Genomic DNA, 16,408 nt, shown 5'->3' on the forward strand with positions numbered 1-16,408 from the left:
CTAGCTTGAACAACTGTAGAAAACATGCATTTGAAAGAGCAAGGGGTCGTGGAAACCCACTGGATGACCTTGGGCAAGTCACACTCTTTAAGTCTCAGAGGAAAGCAAAGGCAAACACCTTAGGAACAAATCTTACTGAGGACCCCATGATAGGTTCATCTTAAGGTGGTCACAGGTCAGAGATGACTTGAAGGCAAACAACGATAACAATAACAACACACATTGGCTCAAATTGTTTTAAAAAGTTGCATTATACATAACCAAGTGAAGGAAGGCAGGTGTTGTAAGGTGAATATAGTCTTTTTATTGACTACTGTGAGTAAAACAAACTAAATACATCTGTAACAGTTTGGGTTCCTTTATACAGTACATTAAATAAGTTATGCACATGAAATAGGTAACAAAAAATCCTAGTATAGAATCAAATGACAAAAAATATATATAGAAAACAGAATCCACAAAGTCTTCCCATAAAATTTCACATCTTTCACTCCCCTTTTCAAAAAATCATTTTAAAAGCATGACAGGTAGTATTTAACTTATTTACACTAACATATTTTCTCTTAATACATAGCAAGCCATTGTATTTGCATGTTAAGTTATGGAAGACTGTATTTACACTCATTTTCAGAATGCCAGACCTCTCTCATGCACACAAACACTCACACATACATACACACGCTCACTCACAGTTCTTTGGAACTGATCTTGCAGTATTCAGTTCTCTTCAAAGAATTAGGTGGCAACTGAGATTTATTTCAGCACCACAATTTTCATTAGGATTTCTTGATTTGCTGCCAAACTATGGGGATGTTACAGAGAGCAGTCTTGATAGGTCCCTGCAGCACTAGAAGAAGTTCTATATTAATAGAAGGTTTTTTTAAAGAAAAAAAAAACAAAACACTCAAGATTTTTGTGTGGCAGAGAAAGTTCTGCAGCTAACAGAGATGACCAAGAATTTTAAAAATGCAGTACAAAAATGGTATTTATTATTCCAAGTTATTTTAGATCCTTTTAATTATAACAGCTCTTCATCAGGGAAACTTAATTTTTCAAGGTCGCCCAAATGAAAGAACTAGAACAATAAATGTTTCTGTCTACACTTCTGGATTTTTTTTCTAAGCTCCTTGTAGCCTATTTGTGGTTTTCATTTTATTGGAGCCAATATTGGAGCCAGTCTGGGGGTGCTTCTTGACTCATCCCTTCACCTGACTGCTCAGGTGAATGCGATGGTCAAGAGCACCTGTCATCAGCTTCGGCTCATTCGCCAGCTGCACCCATACCTGGCCCAGAGGGACCTTGAAACTGTAGTACACGCCCTGGTAACCTCGAGACTGGATTTCTGCAATGTACTCTACATGGGGCAACCCTTATACCAAACCCGGAAGCTGCAAATGGTGCAGAACATGGCAGCCAGGCTGGTCACTGGTACGTCCAGGGCCAGCCATATAACACCGGTACTAAAAGATCTCCATTGGCTGCCCATTCGCTTCTGGGCGCAATATAAGGTGTTGGTGTTGACCTATAAAGCCCTAAATGGCTTGGGCCCAGGATACCTGAAGGACCACCTCTCCCCATATATTCCGTCCCGCACCCTCAGAACATCTGGGCAGCAACTACTTAGGGTTCCCGGGGCGAGGCTTGTCTCTACCACCAGGAGGACTTTTTCCATCGCCGCCCCGGCCCTTTGGAACACGCTGCCCACAGAGCTCCGCTCAGCTACCTCCCTGGCCCAATTCAGACAGGATCTTAAGACCTTCCTGTTCAAGACTGCATTCCCCGAATGAGGTCCTATAGGCCTCCCCCCGCCGCACTGACAACGGGCTTGGCTAATCTGGGGCCTTTTGTTTTTATGTTTTTGTAACGATGTATGATTTTAAAGTGTATGTTTTATTGTGTTTTAATTGCTGTGAACCGCCCTGATCCGATGGAAGGGCGGTATACAAATAAAATTTTTATTTATTATTATTTATTAATAAGGATTGCCAATAAATCAGGGTATTTTGATAGCTTCAGAAGCTTACTCCTCCTCACTGATCATAAGATTTCCCTCTTTGGCAATATGACATTGGGGAAGGGGTTGCATACATGATTTGGAATATTTTTCCAAGCAGTTGCATATTTAGATACATTAAAAATTGGAGACACTTAACATATGGATAAGAAAAAAGTAAACAATTACAGAAGCTCTGCTGACATATTATAATGAAACCAGTGTTGGGCTACAACAGGTTGATTTAGACCTGGGTGGGAAAAGTGTGGTCCATGGGCAGCCCACAGGACTCCTAATTTTCTGGGGGAAATGCCCCCATGTTCCTCCTGGAGGAGCAGTTTCACTATTTTAGGACCAGGAGAGACCTTTTTACCAACAGGAACTGACTGAAAAAACCGAGAGGTGCATAAGGACATCTTTTTCAGTGTGGGGTACACTCTCTTCAAGAACATTTGTAGCACCAATCTGGCCCCTTCATCTCTGACAGTTGCCCCTCCTTGTTTAGACAGAATGCCAAACCATGTTTCAGCATTATGGAAATAATACCTGCCTGTTTCCTCTTCTAATTCTCTACTGTCGATTTTTCTTTTTCAGATTTAACAGCAAAAAATGATTTCTTTTTACATTCCAATCAAGCAAAACATATTTTTGTGGCAAAGTTACAAATGGGAGAACACAGTGTACTACCCCCACTCCCCTTTATATATGTCTGAACCAATCACAAAGTAAAACTTTACACAGCCACTCTTTTAGGAATATTGTGGTCCTCCAGATATTGACAATTAGCAACTCCCGGCTGGCAAGAATAATAGTGAAGGATAATGGGACCTGTAGTTCAACAGCTGAAGAGCTACAGGTTGCTTGGCCATTTTAAACAACAGAATGACTCCATATATATCTAGATAAATATTGTCTACTTCAAAGATGAGGAGGCTTTTTTTTACCCAGGTCCTGTTCTAGAGATATTTTCTGAAATACAGCACAGGAAATGTTGCACGTTTGTAAAGCGCAAGGGGCAAATCTCAGAACCACAGCCTAATGCTTTGAAAAGGTGTCACATTGCTTGGTTTTCCACATATGGATTTTTTAGTTGGAATCAACATACACATAAAGTGATGAGAGAAGAAAGAGAATTCCATTAGCCTTTGGTGTTATAGATAGGTCAAACCCTGCTCAGTTTAGCAAGCATGCTCTGAGAGACTGGACCAGAAATGAAACAGCAGCTGGAATAATGCAGGTGTGGTGCATATCATCTAATGTATACACTGATTAAATAATATATTTATAGCCAACAACTCATACGCAGACAAGATAAACCAATTTAAAGATGTAAAAGAGCGGGAAACCATTTTACAAAAATCTTTGGATGAAACATTTCAATCTGTAAAGGCCTATGGACAACATAAACCACCTGCTCTCTAACTGTAACAGATTAAAATGGATGAAGTGAGATAGCTGGTAAGTCACTGCATGAAGCAATTTTAGATCCTGCTTCATTCTGGATCTGTCTGTCTGTCCAGGGTGTGAAGCAAAAGGGAAGGGATGGCGGCAGGTGTGAACAAGCTCTCCTCTGTTCCCTCTTGCCTGGGCTAGCTAGTTCAAGTCAGCTAGCCAAGGCAAAAGGGTAGGGAGGGGGTAGGTGTGCACTCCTCTCCTTTCCCCCTTGCCTAGCATGTGGTGGGGGGCACACTAGAGTTGTCACCCAAGATAAAATGGCAGTAGCCTGAAAATGTTTGGGGACCACTGGCCTAGACTGTACAAGAGAAGAATCTGAATACCAAACTGAGAGGAGAGTTTGTCCAAACAACTCTGCTTTGCAGTAAAAATAGAGAATGACCTCCTTTTTAGAAGCATGAAACAATAAAATCTCCCTTTAAGGAACTTTAAATGAAATAAAACAACAAGACTAAAGTTCTCAGGATTCTAGGAAACCAGGGAGAGAATCCTGAGATTCCAGCAGTGGAGGGCTAACATGAACATCTTAAAATTAGATCAAAATGCCCCTGATATAATAATGTGAATGCTTTTGTCCTCAAGGACAAATTTTTGAATATGTTTTTGAGGATGTGTTTTTTTTTTCAAATTTAGAAAACAAATAATGTGTTGTGTGAAACCTTCTCTTTTAGAGACTATTTGTGTCTATTGCTGTCACAGAAGCTGGAGTGGAGGATCGAGATGTGGTAGTAGATGTTTTCTCCAGAGCTGGACTTGCTATCCCATCTACTGTTTTCAGAGTTGTTGATGCAGACCGCCCTGCTGGTAAGGGGATTGGTTTGACCTGGCTGTGTAAGCCCTGACCACAGATTCGGTGGTGCTTTTCCCAATCTTTGTGTTGGCAAAAGGAACCACAATAGCGAGCACTGTTGCACCCACTGCATGTCTCGCTGGCTTTACGACCACAGTTCCAGCAGCTCTGAAAAAGCAAAAAAAGAATATTTCCGTTAAACACACACCAATCAATGGCTTTGCTTTTTATTATCATTTTCAAGATGATCAAGAGCTCCAAGGAAATGTTACACGAGCTACTTTATTAATTAAGCCAGCACTGATGGTGAGAAAAATACCTTTACATCTAGGGCATTTACATGTGCTCTACAGAAGAATGGAGTAGTTTATCAGATTCTATTTGCATGGTAGCCTGCTTACAGCTAATAACAAGAGAAACCAGCATAGAAGGATAACAACTGTATAATAGGATAACAAATATCAGCTTCTATGTCTATAAAGCAAATGTTTAGCAGTATTGATAAAAGCCCCCGTATCTGATGTTACTAAGATAACAACATTTCACAAATCAATTTTTAGCTTATTAGCCATACAGTGGATTTGAATAAGCTCATTTGGAAGAAGCATGTGAAAAAACCTTTGATGGGCAAGGGCCATTCATCAAAAGTACTAGAAAATTAGCTGGTAAAGTGCTTTGATGAATCCTGAAAAACCATGTCCGTCATCTTTATGATTTTGCCTTAGGCCTATTCCTCTGCCCTCCCAAGATTCGCAAAAGATTCCATTGTCTCCTTACCTCGGTAGACTCCTCCTGCTCATTGATCACTAGGAAAGCATCTTCAGTGGCCTGCCGCTTTGCATCTGCAATGGTCTGCTCCATGCGGGCCCTTTCAGATGCAATCATTTCAAATGCCTTCTGCTCAGCCTCTGCAACAGCTTTTTGTACTTCGGACATGGCCTGCCGTTTCACTTCATTCACAGCTTCTTCTGAAGGAAAACAAGAATCTCATCAAATGGCTTCATGGGGAAAGGTAAAGAGCAGCTCCTAAAAGGTCATCCTACAATCAACTTCAATAAGATGGTCAACCTGGTTTAACCAGAATTCTGAAGCATCATTGAAGAATGCATGGATATTGCATTTCACATAGGTATTCAAAACCTCCTGCAAGTAGTTTTACCTATTAATTTCCAGTGTGCCTAAGATGTATTGTATCACAAAATCTCAGGGAATAAAATCAGTTTAAAACAAAACAAAATAATAATAATAATAATAATAATAATAATAATAATAATAATAATTACAGGCTAAAAACATATTAAACAATGCAACAAGGCAGAAAAGTCTAAAATGATGTATGTGGACACACAGCACATATGCACCAGTTTTAAGCCAACAACTAGGGCTCACAAACATTGCTGGACTTTCACTACAAGGAAAGAAGTCAACTAGCTTAAAGGAAGGAAAGGGAAAGATGAATATACATAAATAAAACCTCACCTTACTCTTACCATCAAATGGGTAAATCACCCTGAGCTGATTTGCCCAAGGATACCTAGAAAGCCTCAAAGATGAGAAGAAATTGATCCTCGTTTTCTTGGATCAAAACCAAACACATTTGCCCAGCCTTCCTCAACACTGCTTCACAGACATTCTGCACCACACTGTCCATCATCCAAAGCTACTGCCCATGCTATCTGGGGTTGATGGGAGTTGCAGTCCCAAACATCTGGTGGACATTTCCCTGGGTAAGGCAGATCTAGCTAAAGTGTCACACTCAAGGTTAAACCTATTTTTTCACCATTCTTTTTAGAAATATGTATATTTAACACAGCCCAAGTGGTTACCAAAAATATACCCACCTAGATACATGTGCATTGTTTTGGTGCCATTTGGCATTTTTTGTTCCTTTGACTGGTGATGCTTTATGGTGTCATTTTCTCATCCTCCTCAGCCTCATTTGTCCACAATGCAATGATTCTGTCTACAAGCATCTATGATATCATCATATAAGAGGTAACTTTGTTGTATTAATAACAAAATTGCATGAATCACAACAGCCAATAGGATCAAATGTCAGTGTGGGCAAAGGAAGCTATTTCCTTGATATATATATATATATATATATACACAAACCATTATGAGAGACATTTCTCCCAAGAAAAGGGGAAGGCAGAAATCATCACCTGCTCTCAAGCAAATAGGTTTATTTGATTTTGTTAGTTGTAAAGCTAATTTATAATGCTAGCTTAAAGCAAAGTCTTTTTTAATTGTTTAAAAACCTAGCAGCTTTTCAGACTAAAAGTATTGCTTTTGAAACTGTTGCAAACTGTTGTTAAAACATTTATCCATAGCCTTATCTATTGTTGTACCAAGCAAAAGAAGCAAGACATTGGTCTTACCTGTAAGATGTTCCTTTTCAGTGGTAGAGGTGGGGAAATGCTGTCATGGGTTGCTCTTCCTCATCACTATGGTATGCAGGAAGGAGATTTTGTAGGAACCATCACCAGCAGGAGCAACCCAAAACAGCCCTCAGTCCATGTTATAGCCAAGAAGAAAATGAGTAGCTAACATACCACTCACAACAGAAACAGAGTAAATTACAAAGAAAAAATGCCCTCCAATTAACAATGTGGATAACAATGTGAAGGTAAATAAACTTTAATCCTCCCCTCCCAAAGGGAAATGCTTTCCTTGGTTCCGGTTGGGGGAGATGTTTCTGCCTCCAGTGCTGAAAAGAAACATCTTACAGGTAAGATCAATGTTCCTTTTTCCAACAGTAGAGGGGGAAACTTCCTGTCAGGGGATCTACCAAAGCTCCCCAGCCAATGAGTGGGTGAACTGAGACATTAAGTGGACACCACAAATTGTAGTTTACATCTTCCTAATGAGGCCTCCACAGATTCAATGGCATCAAATCGGTAGTGGCAGACAAAAGTAGAATGAGAAGCCCATGTTGCATCCTTACAGATGTCTACAATAGATGCATTTGTGGCTAAAATTACAAAGATTTTAGAACTATGGTAGAATGAGTGACAACACTGAGTATGTTTGTCATAGATTTTCAATGCCCTCTGCATGTCCAGAGTGAGCTGTAATATCTTGTATACCTTTACTGGATGAGGACAAAAGGTAGGTAAGATTATTTCATGAGTCCTATTTTTAAAAAAAAACTTTCGGTATGAATGTAGAGTCCAGTTACAGTACTAAGAATCCTGATGAAAAATGCATAGCTCTTTCCTTACAAAGAGAGCCTCCAGTTCTGATCAGGTGGAAGATATAGCAACAAAAAGAGAGAACTTTCCAGGCGATGAATTTAAGTGAATCTTGTTGCAGTGGTTCAAAAGGATTCTTTGTTATAGCTGAAAGGACCTTATGAACAAATGTCTGACATATGGTTGTGCTGAAGGTTTCTTGAGGTGGAAGAGCTGGAAGAAGAGCCAAAGAAATCACTGCAACCTGTCTTTTAAGTGTGGTTGGTCTAAGACCATTTTCCAAACCATCTTTCAAAAACAATAAAAGAGTTTTCAGTTACTGATGCACAACTCAGGACCGTCATTCCGAACCACCTCATGAAGGCTCAAAATGAGTATTCAGATCATTTCAACCACTTTTGGTGCAAGTTCATCTTGCAACAGGATGCTCCATTTAATCTCCATGCATGGAGGTTGAATCATGCCAGATCTGGATGTCACACCTGGCCTTTTGTCAGGACTTGCCTTGTTGGAATCTTGAGGGGTTCCTGGGACAGTGCACGTATCTCCAAAAACCAGTCTCTTGACCAACAAGGTGATACTAGTATTACTTCTGCCCTTTCTTTTATTAGTTTTCTTAGGAATCTAGATAGCATGCCTGTCAGCATAGAGGAAAAGCTGTGACCATTCCACCTCCAAGTGGAGTTGCCATTCTGAACTTGTGTTTCCTCACAAACCAACTGACCCCTTTCAGATCCTGGATCACACTCAATGATTTGTTCTTTTTCAGCAAAATTAAAAAGATGGAGCAACAGCCTTTCCATCTTTCTGATGATGGTACAGTTCTTGATGGCCCCAGTCTCAATCAGATGTTCTATGGTTTCTAGCATCAGCCTTCTCTGCCTTTCTGAACTTTGGGGAAGCAATGAAAAAGTACTTAAAATCTATCAGAGAGTCTTCTTTCCGTGTTGAGAGGGCCTATTGATCTGGTGTGGTTTCCTCCCAAATATGAAAGAAAGACTGCACTTTTTCTCCCATCTTTACCTCCAGACAGTCAGTATTGAGGCAACTTCTTTCCTTGCTTTGCCAGAATTGGTACTGCTATTGATATTGTTGTATTTATGATCAGACCAATGTCTGCCAAATGTATTCTCTCTTGTACAAAAGGTGCCATAATTGTATCCATGGGGACAAAAAGAGGACTGTCCCTCTTGAAGGGACCTCCTTTCCTCTTGTTTATGTGAAGAAGTTAATGCTTTCTTCTTATCTTTTGTCCCTACAGATACCAGATCCAGTGATTTCCTGAAGAACTTGCCACCAGTAAAGAGGGCAAATGTCACTTTTTGCTTAAAATGCGCAGCTATGTGCCACTTTTGGTTTTTTAGCCAAATTTGCCACAGGTACAGAGGCTGCCTGTGCTCTAGCACTAAACTGCATTACATCTAGTCTGGAATCAGCTGAGAAAACAGTCACTTTGTGCAGCTTATTAATGCCTTGGCATAATTTGCTGTTTCCTTGAGGGACTTCATGGATAAGATCTTTAGCCCATACAAAGGCAGCCCTCAAGAATACTGATATTGCTGATGTACCCTTAATTACCAAGGAGGATACCTCATATGTCCTTCTAAATGCATCATCTGCTGTTCTCAAGTTGTTTTTGTAAAGTGTCTTCCCCATCTTTATGGAGAAAATACCAGGGCTGATAGTAGGGCAGCTACCTATAAGATCTGTAGTTCTGCCATTACCTGTTGAGGTAAATTATAAAGCTTCTTAACAAACATAGAATCTGGGTGTACTGTGGCAGGTTTACCCCACTCTTCCCTGACTATTTTCATGAAATCTGCCACTTTCATGAAGTCTACCATTGAAGGTCCTGGTTTCGGAAAAAAGTCGCCCTTGCCTTGTAGCAAATCAGGACCCTGTTTTAGACTGATTGCTGGGGAGAGGCAATGCCAAGACTTTAAGGGCCATGTGCACTGCAAAATCCTCTATCCAAAAAGCCTCACAGAAGACAGAGTCCCTGTATCAGGGCCATCCTCTTCTCAGAAAGCTCCCCTGCCATATATTTAGATAATACAGGAGATACTGAACCCTCTCCTCATTCGTTATCCGAGCAATGTATTGCTGGTAAGTCTTTTTATTTTCTATTTTTATTCCTCAAAGGCCCTTTTCTGCTGGCCTCTTTACTATTTTTCTTCAGTGCACAAAATGGCAGCTGCACTGGGCTTTACACCAATGTCAGCATAAAAGGGTAGTTGCAGCAAAAACTCTTTCGATGAAATGGCCCTCTCTCATACAAAGGAATCGCAGACTCCTGTACTTTTGGGGACGGTGGGGAAGGATGATTCCCTTTGCTTTGGGGACCCACATTTAGTGTCCCCAAGACCCCCCGTGATATTCTTGCTCATGCTCATACAGAATGGTAAAATCTGCAGGGTTTGGTGGTAATGTGCTAATGCACCCAACATTCCTCTGGCAACAAAGGCATGCAGCCAGTCACAAAAGCCAGAGCATAGATTTGATCAGCTACCATTGGCAAGGAGATCTAAACTTTACACACTACATATCCCATTTACTCATAATTCATTTCCCTGGACCCAATACAGGAGCAGTGTTTCCAATGAATCACACTGCAGTCTTGGATAGAAGATCCTTCCTCTTCTGTCTGTGTCACCTTCTCCTTCAGTTTTTTAATGCTGTGCCGCTTGGTTCCTGGTATCCCCAAGCCCAGAAAAAGGGGCAGGAGAGTGAGGTTCCCCTGACACCCAGGGGCTGTTCTTCACAGAGTTGCAGTGTGCCATAACCACAGGCCCACTAATCACCCTTACATTGTTTAGTCCTCTGAGGAAAAAGACAAAAATTAGACAAGAAAGATGAGAGATTGGAATTTTTAAAAATAAAAGTGGCCAGAAGATAAAGACACTTCAGAATAGAAAAAGAAAAATATAGAATGAAAGTTATCCTCAAAGAAATAAGGGAAGAGAAACAGCTCTAAGAAATAGCTTACTCAGAGCAGAGGTAGGAACAAGACTGAGAGCTTGTCTGTCTACCAGTGTGTCTCCCAGTGTGACGAGGAGGAGCAACCCATGACAAGATGTTTCTGCCACCACCGCTGGAAAAGGTAAATATTATTGACCAAAGATATTCAGAAATTCCAAAAAGTGGGCATCTGTGAATATTTTTTTCCATGTGCCATCTCGTTTACTTCAGTCTATGAAAGTTTATACTACAAACCTCTTTCTCTCAGTTGTCACACCAGTAATATCCCTTTGCATACTGATCCAGAGTAACACAGCTATGTCTCTTGAATTCTCTTTTACCCTGTTCCTATCAAGGAATTTCCTTGAGCTTACTCCCCATATCAGTCTGCTGTGCTTCCCTCTACTAGCTGTTTCCACAGAACAAAACTGAAACAAGGACCAAGTGGGTGTTGTTATTTTAAGGTGCTCTTGGTCAATCAAAACGCAGATCTACCCATAGGAATTCAGCCTGTGTTGGATAAGCTGGGTGCATTCCTGAACTGAGGCAATGGATGAGGGCAGGAGGAGACTCTGGATGTTCAGAATTCAGCTGTGGCTAGGAGTGCACTTGTACAGTTAAAACTAGTGCATCAGCGGTGTCCATTACTAGATATGCCATATATGGCTATGGTGGCACATGCCTTAATTACAAGACACTTGGATTATGGTAAGAGAATTTATATGAGTCTGCCTTTGGAACGTGTTCTGAAACTTCAGCAGGTTCAAAATGCTGTGAAAAGATTGCTGACTAGGCTGGTTACAAGATCCGTGGGGGAGCCGGAGCCTCCAGACGGCGCACTCGCTACGTCACAACCCCCGCGACACGTACGGACGCTCAGCATCCGATACATAAAGATGGCGGCGCCCATGTGGAAGGGGCGCCGCCATCTTGTACGTATAGAATACGTACTAGGGTTAGGGGGGTGCGGAAGCACCACCCCTTCCTAACCCTAGTACGTATTCTATACGTACTAAATGGCGGTATGTATCCCGCCAAGGAATATATAAGGTCTTTGTTGCAACAATATCACTGGCTCTCATTTGTTTCTGGGTATAATTCAAAATGCTGGTTATGACCTGTGAAGACCTTAGCTCCAGACTATCTGAAAGATTGTATCTTCCTATATGAATCTGCCTGAATTTTAAAATCCTCAGGAAAGGGCTATCGGAATCACCAATGCTGCAGGCATTTCTGGTGAGGGCATGGGAGAGGGCCTTCTTGACAGCCGCTCCCAAGTGAACTGTCCCCCAGAGGAGGCTATGCTATTCTCCTCTACTCTTATTTTGCTGATAGGTAAAGACCTTTTATTTAGATTGGTTTTTACAGTGTGGCCGCGTATGACGCGGGCGCATTATACGCAGCTTTCAGCACATGCTGAAAGCAACGCCAGAAGAAGCACGTCACCGCACTGTCGCAAGCATGAGCCCCATTACTTCTAATGGGGCTCAAGCATACGCAGAATTTCTTTTATGTGGTGGGAGGTACGGAATGGATCTCCTATGTAAAAGAAGGGACCACTGTATTTAGATTGGACAAAGTTCTTTTAATAGTGTGTATTTGCTGTATTTTTCCCCATGAAGCTATGTTTTAAGTGCTTTTAGACTGTTTTATATCAGTGTTATTTTAATTGTTTTTAACTGTTTTGTTTATCATTTGTTGCCTTTTTTTTAAAAGTGGTACTTTATGAGTCCTATGTTGGGAGAAAGTGGCTTAATTCATTATTTGTGACATCTACCTGGATAGTCCTATTTAGAACATCAGTGACTTATCATCAGACAGAGTTGAGGCAGTTACTTCAAGTGGCAAATGCTAGGAGACAGCAGAAAGGTCTTGGAGGGAAAGAAACTATTTGCTAAACAGACTGCTCTGTTTCCTATGCTAGCCAGCTGCCTTCAGATGAAGGATTCAACTGCTGTTCCAGGTGGCATCTGTGCGTGGAATTTGAGGGTAGGAATCTTGTTAAAATCTGCAAGCAGCAAAATGAGCCCAGGCAAGAGCCAGCGTTGAACTGAATTCAAGCAGCATTAGTGTCTCAGAGACTTGTAGGATGGCAAAGATACCAGTACAGCTTCCCTATCTGAGTCAGTCTACCAGATCAAATTGATAAGCAACAATGGGTGCAAGCTCCCTCTGTTTAGAGGCTCTGGTTGGCTCTAGCCACTATTACTGCTAAGGTAATAAGACAGGAATATATTTATGCTTTCCTCAAATCCTAGTAGTTTTTCTCCTGTGACATCTAAAACACTTCAGTCCTCTGATGACAATCTCCTTACTTACCAGCTTTTTTCCATATCTCCTCAGTGACATAACTGGCTGTTCCTCCTGACCTGCTGCTGAACTCCCGCTGAGATTCTGTAGCAAGAAGGGTGGTGTCAAGAATATTAGAGGCAGAAATGTTCACTTTTAACTTCTAAGATCTGTTACACAATTGTCTAATAATAAATAATAAAGCTTTTATTTATATATCAAATCAAATCAAAACTTTATTGCTTTTGACCAAATTGCACATATTTATATATCGCTTTTCCTCCAGATCAAAGCGGTGTACATACGATAAAACTTTGTGACACATGTCAAATACAATATTAAAAACAGATTAAAAACAGTTATAAACAATTCAATTATTAAAAACAGTGCATTTAAAAATAGTCGGGATATCAGTTATGGGTAATCGTCTTAATCTAGTTGGGGAATACTTTCTCTAGAGAGAATCGGGAGGATATGCTAACTGGAAGAGATAGGTTTTCAAGGCCTTTTTGAAGGCTTCCAATGTACAGCTAAGTTGAATCTCCTCCGGGAGTACATTCCAGTGAGTTGGAGCAGTCATTGTATAGGCTCTTTGGGTGAGTCGTTACCAGACTCACCTTAGGGTGTTCAAGTAAGAATTTCCCTGTTGTTCTGAGAGTGCAGGGCAGATTATGTAGGGAGAGGCGCTCCCTCAAGTAACTCGGGCCCAAGCCATGTAGGGCTTTATAGGTAATAACCAACACTTTGTATTGGGACCGGAAGCAAATTGGCAGCCAGTGAAGAGATTTTAATATGGGTGTTATATGGTCTGACCTTGAGGTTCCCGCAACCAATCTGGCTGCAGCATTTTGAACTAATTGAAGCTTCCGAACCTGGTCTGTTCAGCAAGGGGGGCATAATGAGAACAAGGAAGGGTTAATCTCATAAAACCCAAGCCAACACATTTCTGAAGTTAACAGGGTTCACCACATGGCAAAATGAAAAATGTCCACTTTTAATTTGATGTCCCGTGTAACTTATTATACAGCATAACCCATTTCCATCTTTTAATATTCTTGTCATCACAGGCTATGCACTTATAAATGTATCTCATCAAGCATCTGCTTCCTCCTGCTGTAACAGATATTAATCTTTACTAATAGCACCTGGCATTTACAGAGACCTTTGTTTTCCAAGAATTTCAGATAACAGTACTGGGTGTATTTTAAGGAGTCAGTCCTTTGAGAACTGGAGTGTTAAATTCTCAGGAACTGAGTACAGTAAATACTTACTGGTGCTGCTGCCAAAGATTATATTCTTATGGAGCTCAGTGGCTAAGTAGTGAAATGAGATTACCCTAACACTGAGATATTAATGTAATTTACAGTCTAATTTGGAGAAACTCAAGGACAGAACATACTGTCAGCTCTCACCTGTATCATTGCTTTTACCTCCCCTTCTTTATTTTTATCTATGCTGTGAGCTACCTTGCATCCTATTCTGCTTTGGTCAGACCTTTCCTGAAATACTGTGTTCAGTTCTGGGAACCACAATTCAGGAAAGATATTGACTAAATGGAATGTGAGTGTAACCAAAATGGTAAAATGTGTGGAAACCAAGCCCTATGGGGGTAGCTTAAGGAGCTGCTTATGTTTAGCCTGGAGAAGAGAAGGTTAACAGTGAATATGTTTGAATAACTGAAAGTGTGTCATATCAAATCTGGAGCAAGCTAGTTTTTTGCTGCTACAGGGATTAGCACATGGAGCAATGAATTTGAACTACAGAGGGGAAAAATCATTAGGAAGAAATTCTTGATGATAAGAACTCTGTGACAGAGGCATACACTGCCTCAGAGTGTGATGGGGCCTTCTTTTTTAAAAGAGGGTGGATGGCTAGCTGTATTTTGGCATGGCAGGGGGTTGGACTGGTGGTCTCATTGAACTCTATGATTCTATAAGTGTCCTTCTCTGCTCCACACAGGTTTATCTGGCATTGTTATCAGCCGTTACAAAAGCTGAGGGTTTATTGGGACTTGCCAAAAGCCCTAGGATTTGGTTGGAGTTGTACTTCATTTTTATTTTTTTTAATATATCCATATAACAAGCCTCCTGTTCCAGTCTATTTCTTGTAAATTTCTAGGACTAGCTGCAACTTTTTTCACCCATGGAAGGGGATGTTTTGTTTGTTTATTTGGTTGTTTTTTCCTGGGAGTTTCTGATACAGAACATGTTTAGTTCCCATGCCTGCATCCACTGCCTTGATGCTGTCCGTACTTTCAGTCCTATTGATGAGGTGTGAATGGGGGTGTGGCTTTTACCAGGGCATTTTCCTCTAACCTGCCTTTCATCATGGCGTCTGTACCAAGTTAAATACTTCCTCTGTGATGTGCAGCATTCATTGTATGACCCCCCCCCCCCCCCACGGCTTTCTACAAAGCTGGAGTGGTATAGATTTTTTACCTCTATGACACTTTTAACTCTATGATTACAAAAAATATATTTTTCTTTGAAAGTGTTAAATATGGGGAAAAGAATAAGATGGAGTATTGAGTGCATGGAGAGGATGAAGGTTGGGGAAGGAACCCACAACAATACCACAAGCCAAAAAAGAGTAACCAAATATTAGGATGTGACTGGATGAATGAGTGGTGACAACCTTTATGAGGTACTGCAGATTATGAAATCCAGAAATAGCAGAGCAAAACATTTATCAAAACTATTGGCAAATTTTGCAGTTATTAGCTTCTACAAATAAGCATGGTGAGTGGTTTGATTCTGGAGACCAGGGTTCATATCCCAGCTCAGCCATAGAAATCCACTAGGTGATATTGGACAAGTTACACTCTCTCATCCTCAGAGGAAGGCAAATATACCCCCCCCCCTTGAACAAATATTGTTATGAAAACCCAGTGACTGGTTTGCCTTAGAAGACAACCATCTAGTTCCATTTCTTACCACTGTTAATAGAGTCTGAGCTCCCTGGGCTGTGCTGTCTTGTAATTATTTCACTCCCGCCCTTCCGTGGCTCTGTGGGTTCACTGCATCGTCTCTTCCAGTAGTTGAGTTCTTCCCTATCAGCCTCCTGACAACGGCGGAGAACAGCCATGGAGCGCCTGGTCTTCTCTACCATTTCCATGATGCAGTTCAATGCCTTTGGTAGTGATGGAGGAAGAATAATGTATAAGAATAATTTCTCATTTTGTAAGTCTAAATCAAGAAACTCAAGAGGTAAATTACACTATCATCAAAATAATATGCCACAGCTAGACAGTACACTTCAAAATGCAAAACAGCTTCCATTTGGAGGGGGGGAAAAACAACCCTGCAGATCCTACAAACAGAAAACTAGCATGTTGTGGGAAAGGGCTGTACTTGAGTGTAAACTAATTTGCAATATCAAATAATCTTTTTATTTTAAAATGGGAAAATTTAATCATGCAATCCACCACCTGAAGTAGTAAAGGTCAACAACCACTTTATCATATGCTACTGATCACATGGTCCGATTCTTAAGTATGTACTTCAGGACATCTATAAAATATTTGCAACAAAACAAAAACATAGATTCACATAAAATAGTGTGTACACTTTTACAGCACAATTGTCTGTGAAGGAAAATTGTCACAATCAGATTTTTCTGCATGAAGCATAGTAAGTTGCTGAATACTTGGTGGGATACAACCTTGAAACCATTTTAAATTTACAATAGAAGTGAATAGTGTCAAAAATGAGAATACCAAGATCATGTATA

At 40.7% G+C, this 16,408-nt stretch overlaps 1 protein-coding gene across 7 annotated transcripts in view; it reads right to left on the reverse strand.

Annotated features, from left to right (window-relative positions):
• Window positions 1-305: 305 nt before the first annotated feature.
• The window catches only part of CBFA2T2 (CBFA2/RUNX1 partner transcriptional co-repressor 2), a 122,308-nt gene continuing 106,205 nt past the window's right edge, over window positions 306-16,408 (reverse strand). For 6 of the 7 annotated variants that reach the window (XM_089514094.1, XM_089514093.1, XM_089514097.1 and 3 more), the window contains exons 8-11: window positions 15,613-15,808; window positions 12,710-12,784; window positions 5,016-5,206; window positions 306-4,406 (exon numbers count right to left, since the gene is read on the reverse strand). In XM_089514094.1, coding sequence (XP_089370220.1) covers window positions 4,116-4,406; window positions 5,016-5,206; window positions 12,710-12,784; window positions 15,613-15,808 — 753 coding nt within the window. In that variant the 3' untranslated portion in view covers window positions 306-4,115. The remainder of the gene's footprint in view (window positions 4,407-5,015; window positions 5,207-12,709; window positions 12,785-15,612; window positions 15,809-16,408) is intronic. The other variant, XM_089514096.1, reaches the window with a different exon arrangement.

This window comes from Sceloporus occidentalis, unplaced genomic scaffold (assembly GCF_023333645.1).
Source record: "Sceloporus occidentalis isolate IW3139 unplaced genomic scaffold, rSceOcc1.0.p SCAF_3, whole genome shotgun sequence".
Classification (NCBI taxonomy): domain Eukaryota; kingdom Metazoa; phylum Chordata; class Lepidosauria; order Squamata; family Phrynosomatidae; genus Sceloporus; species Sceloporus occidentalis.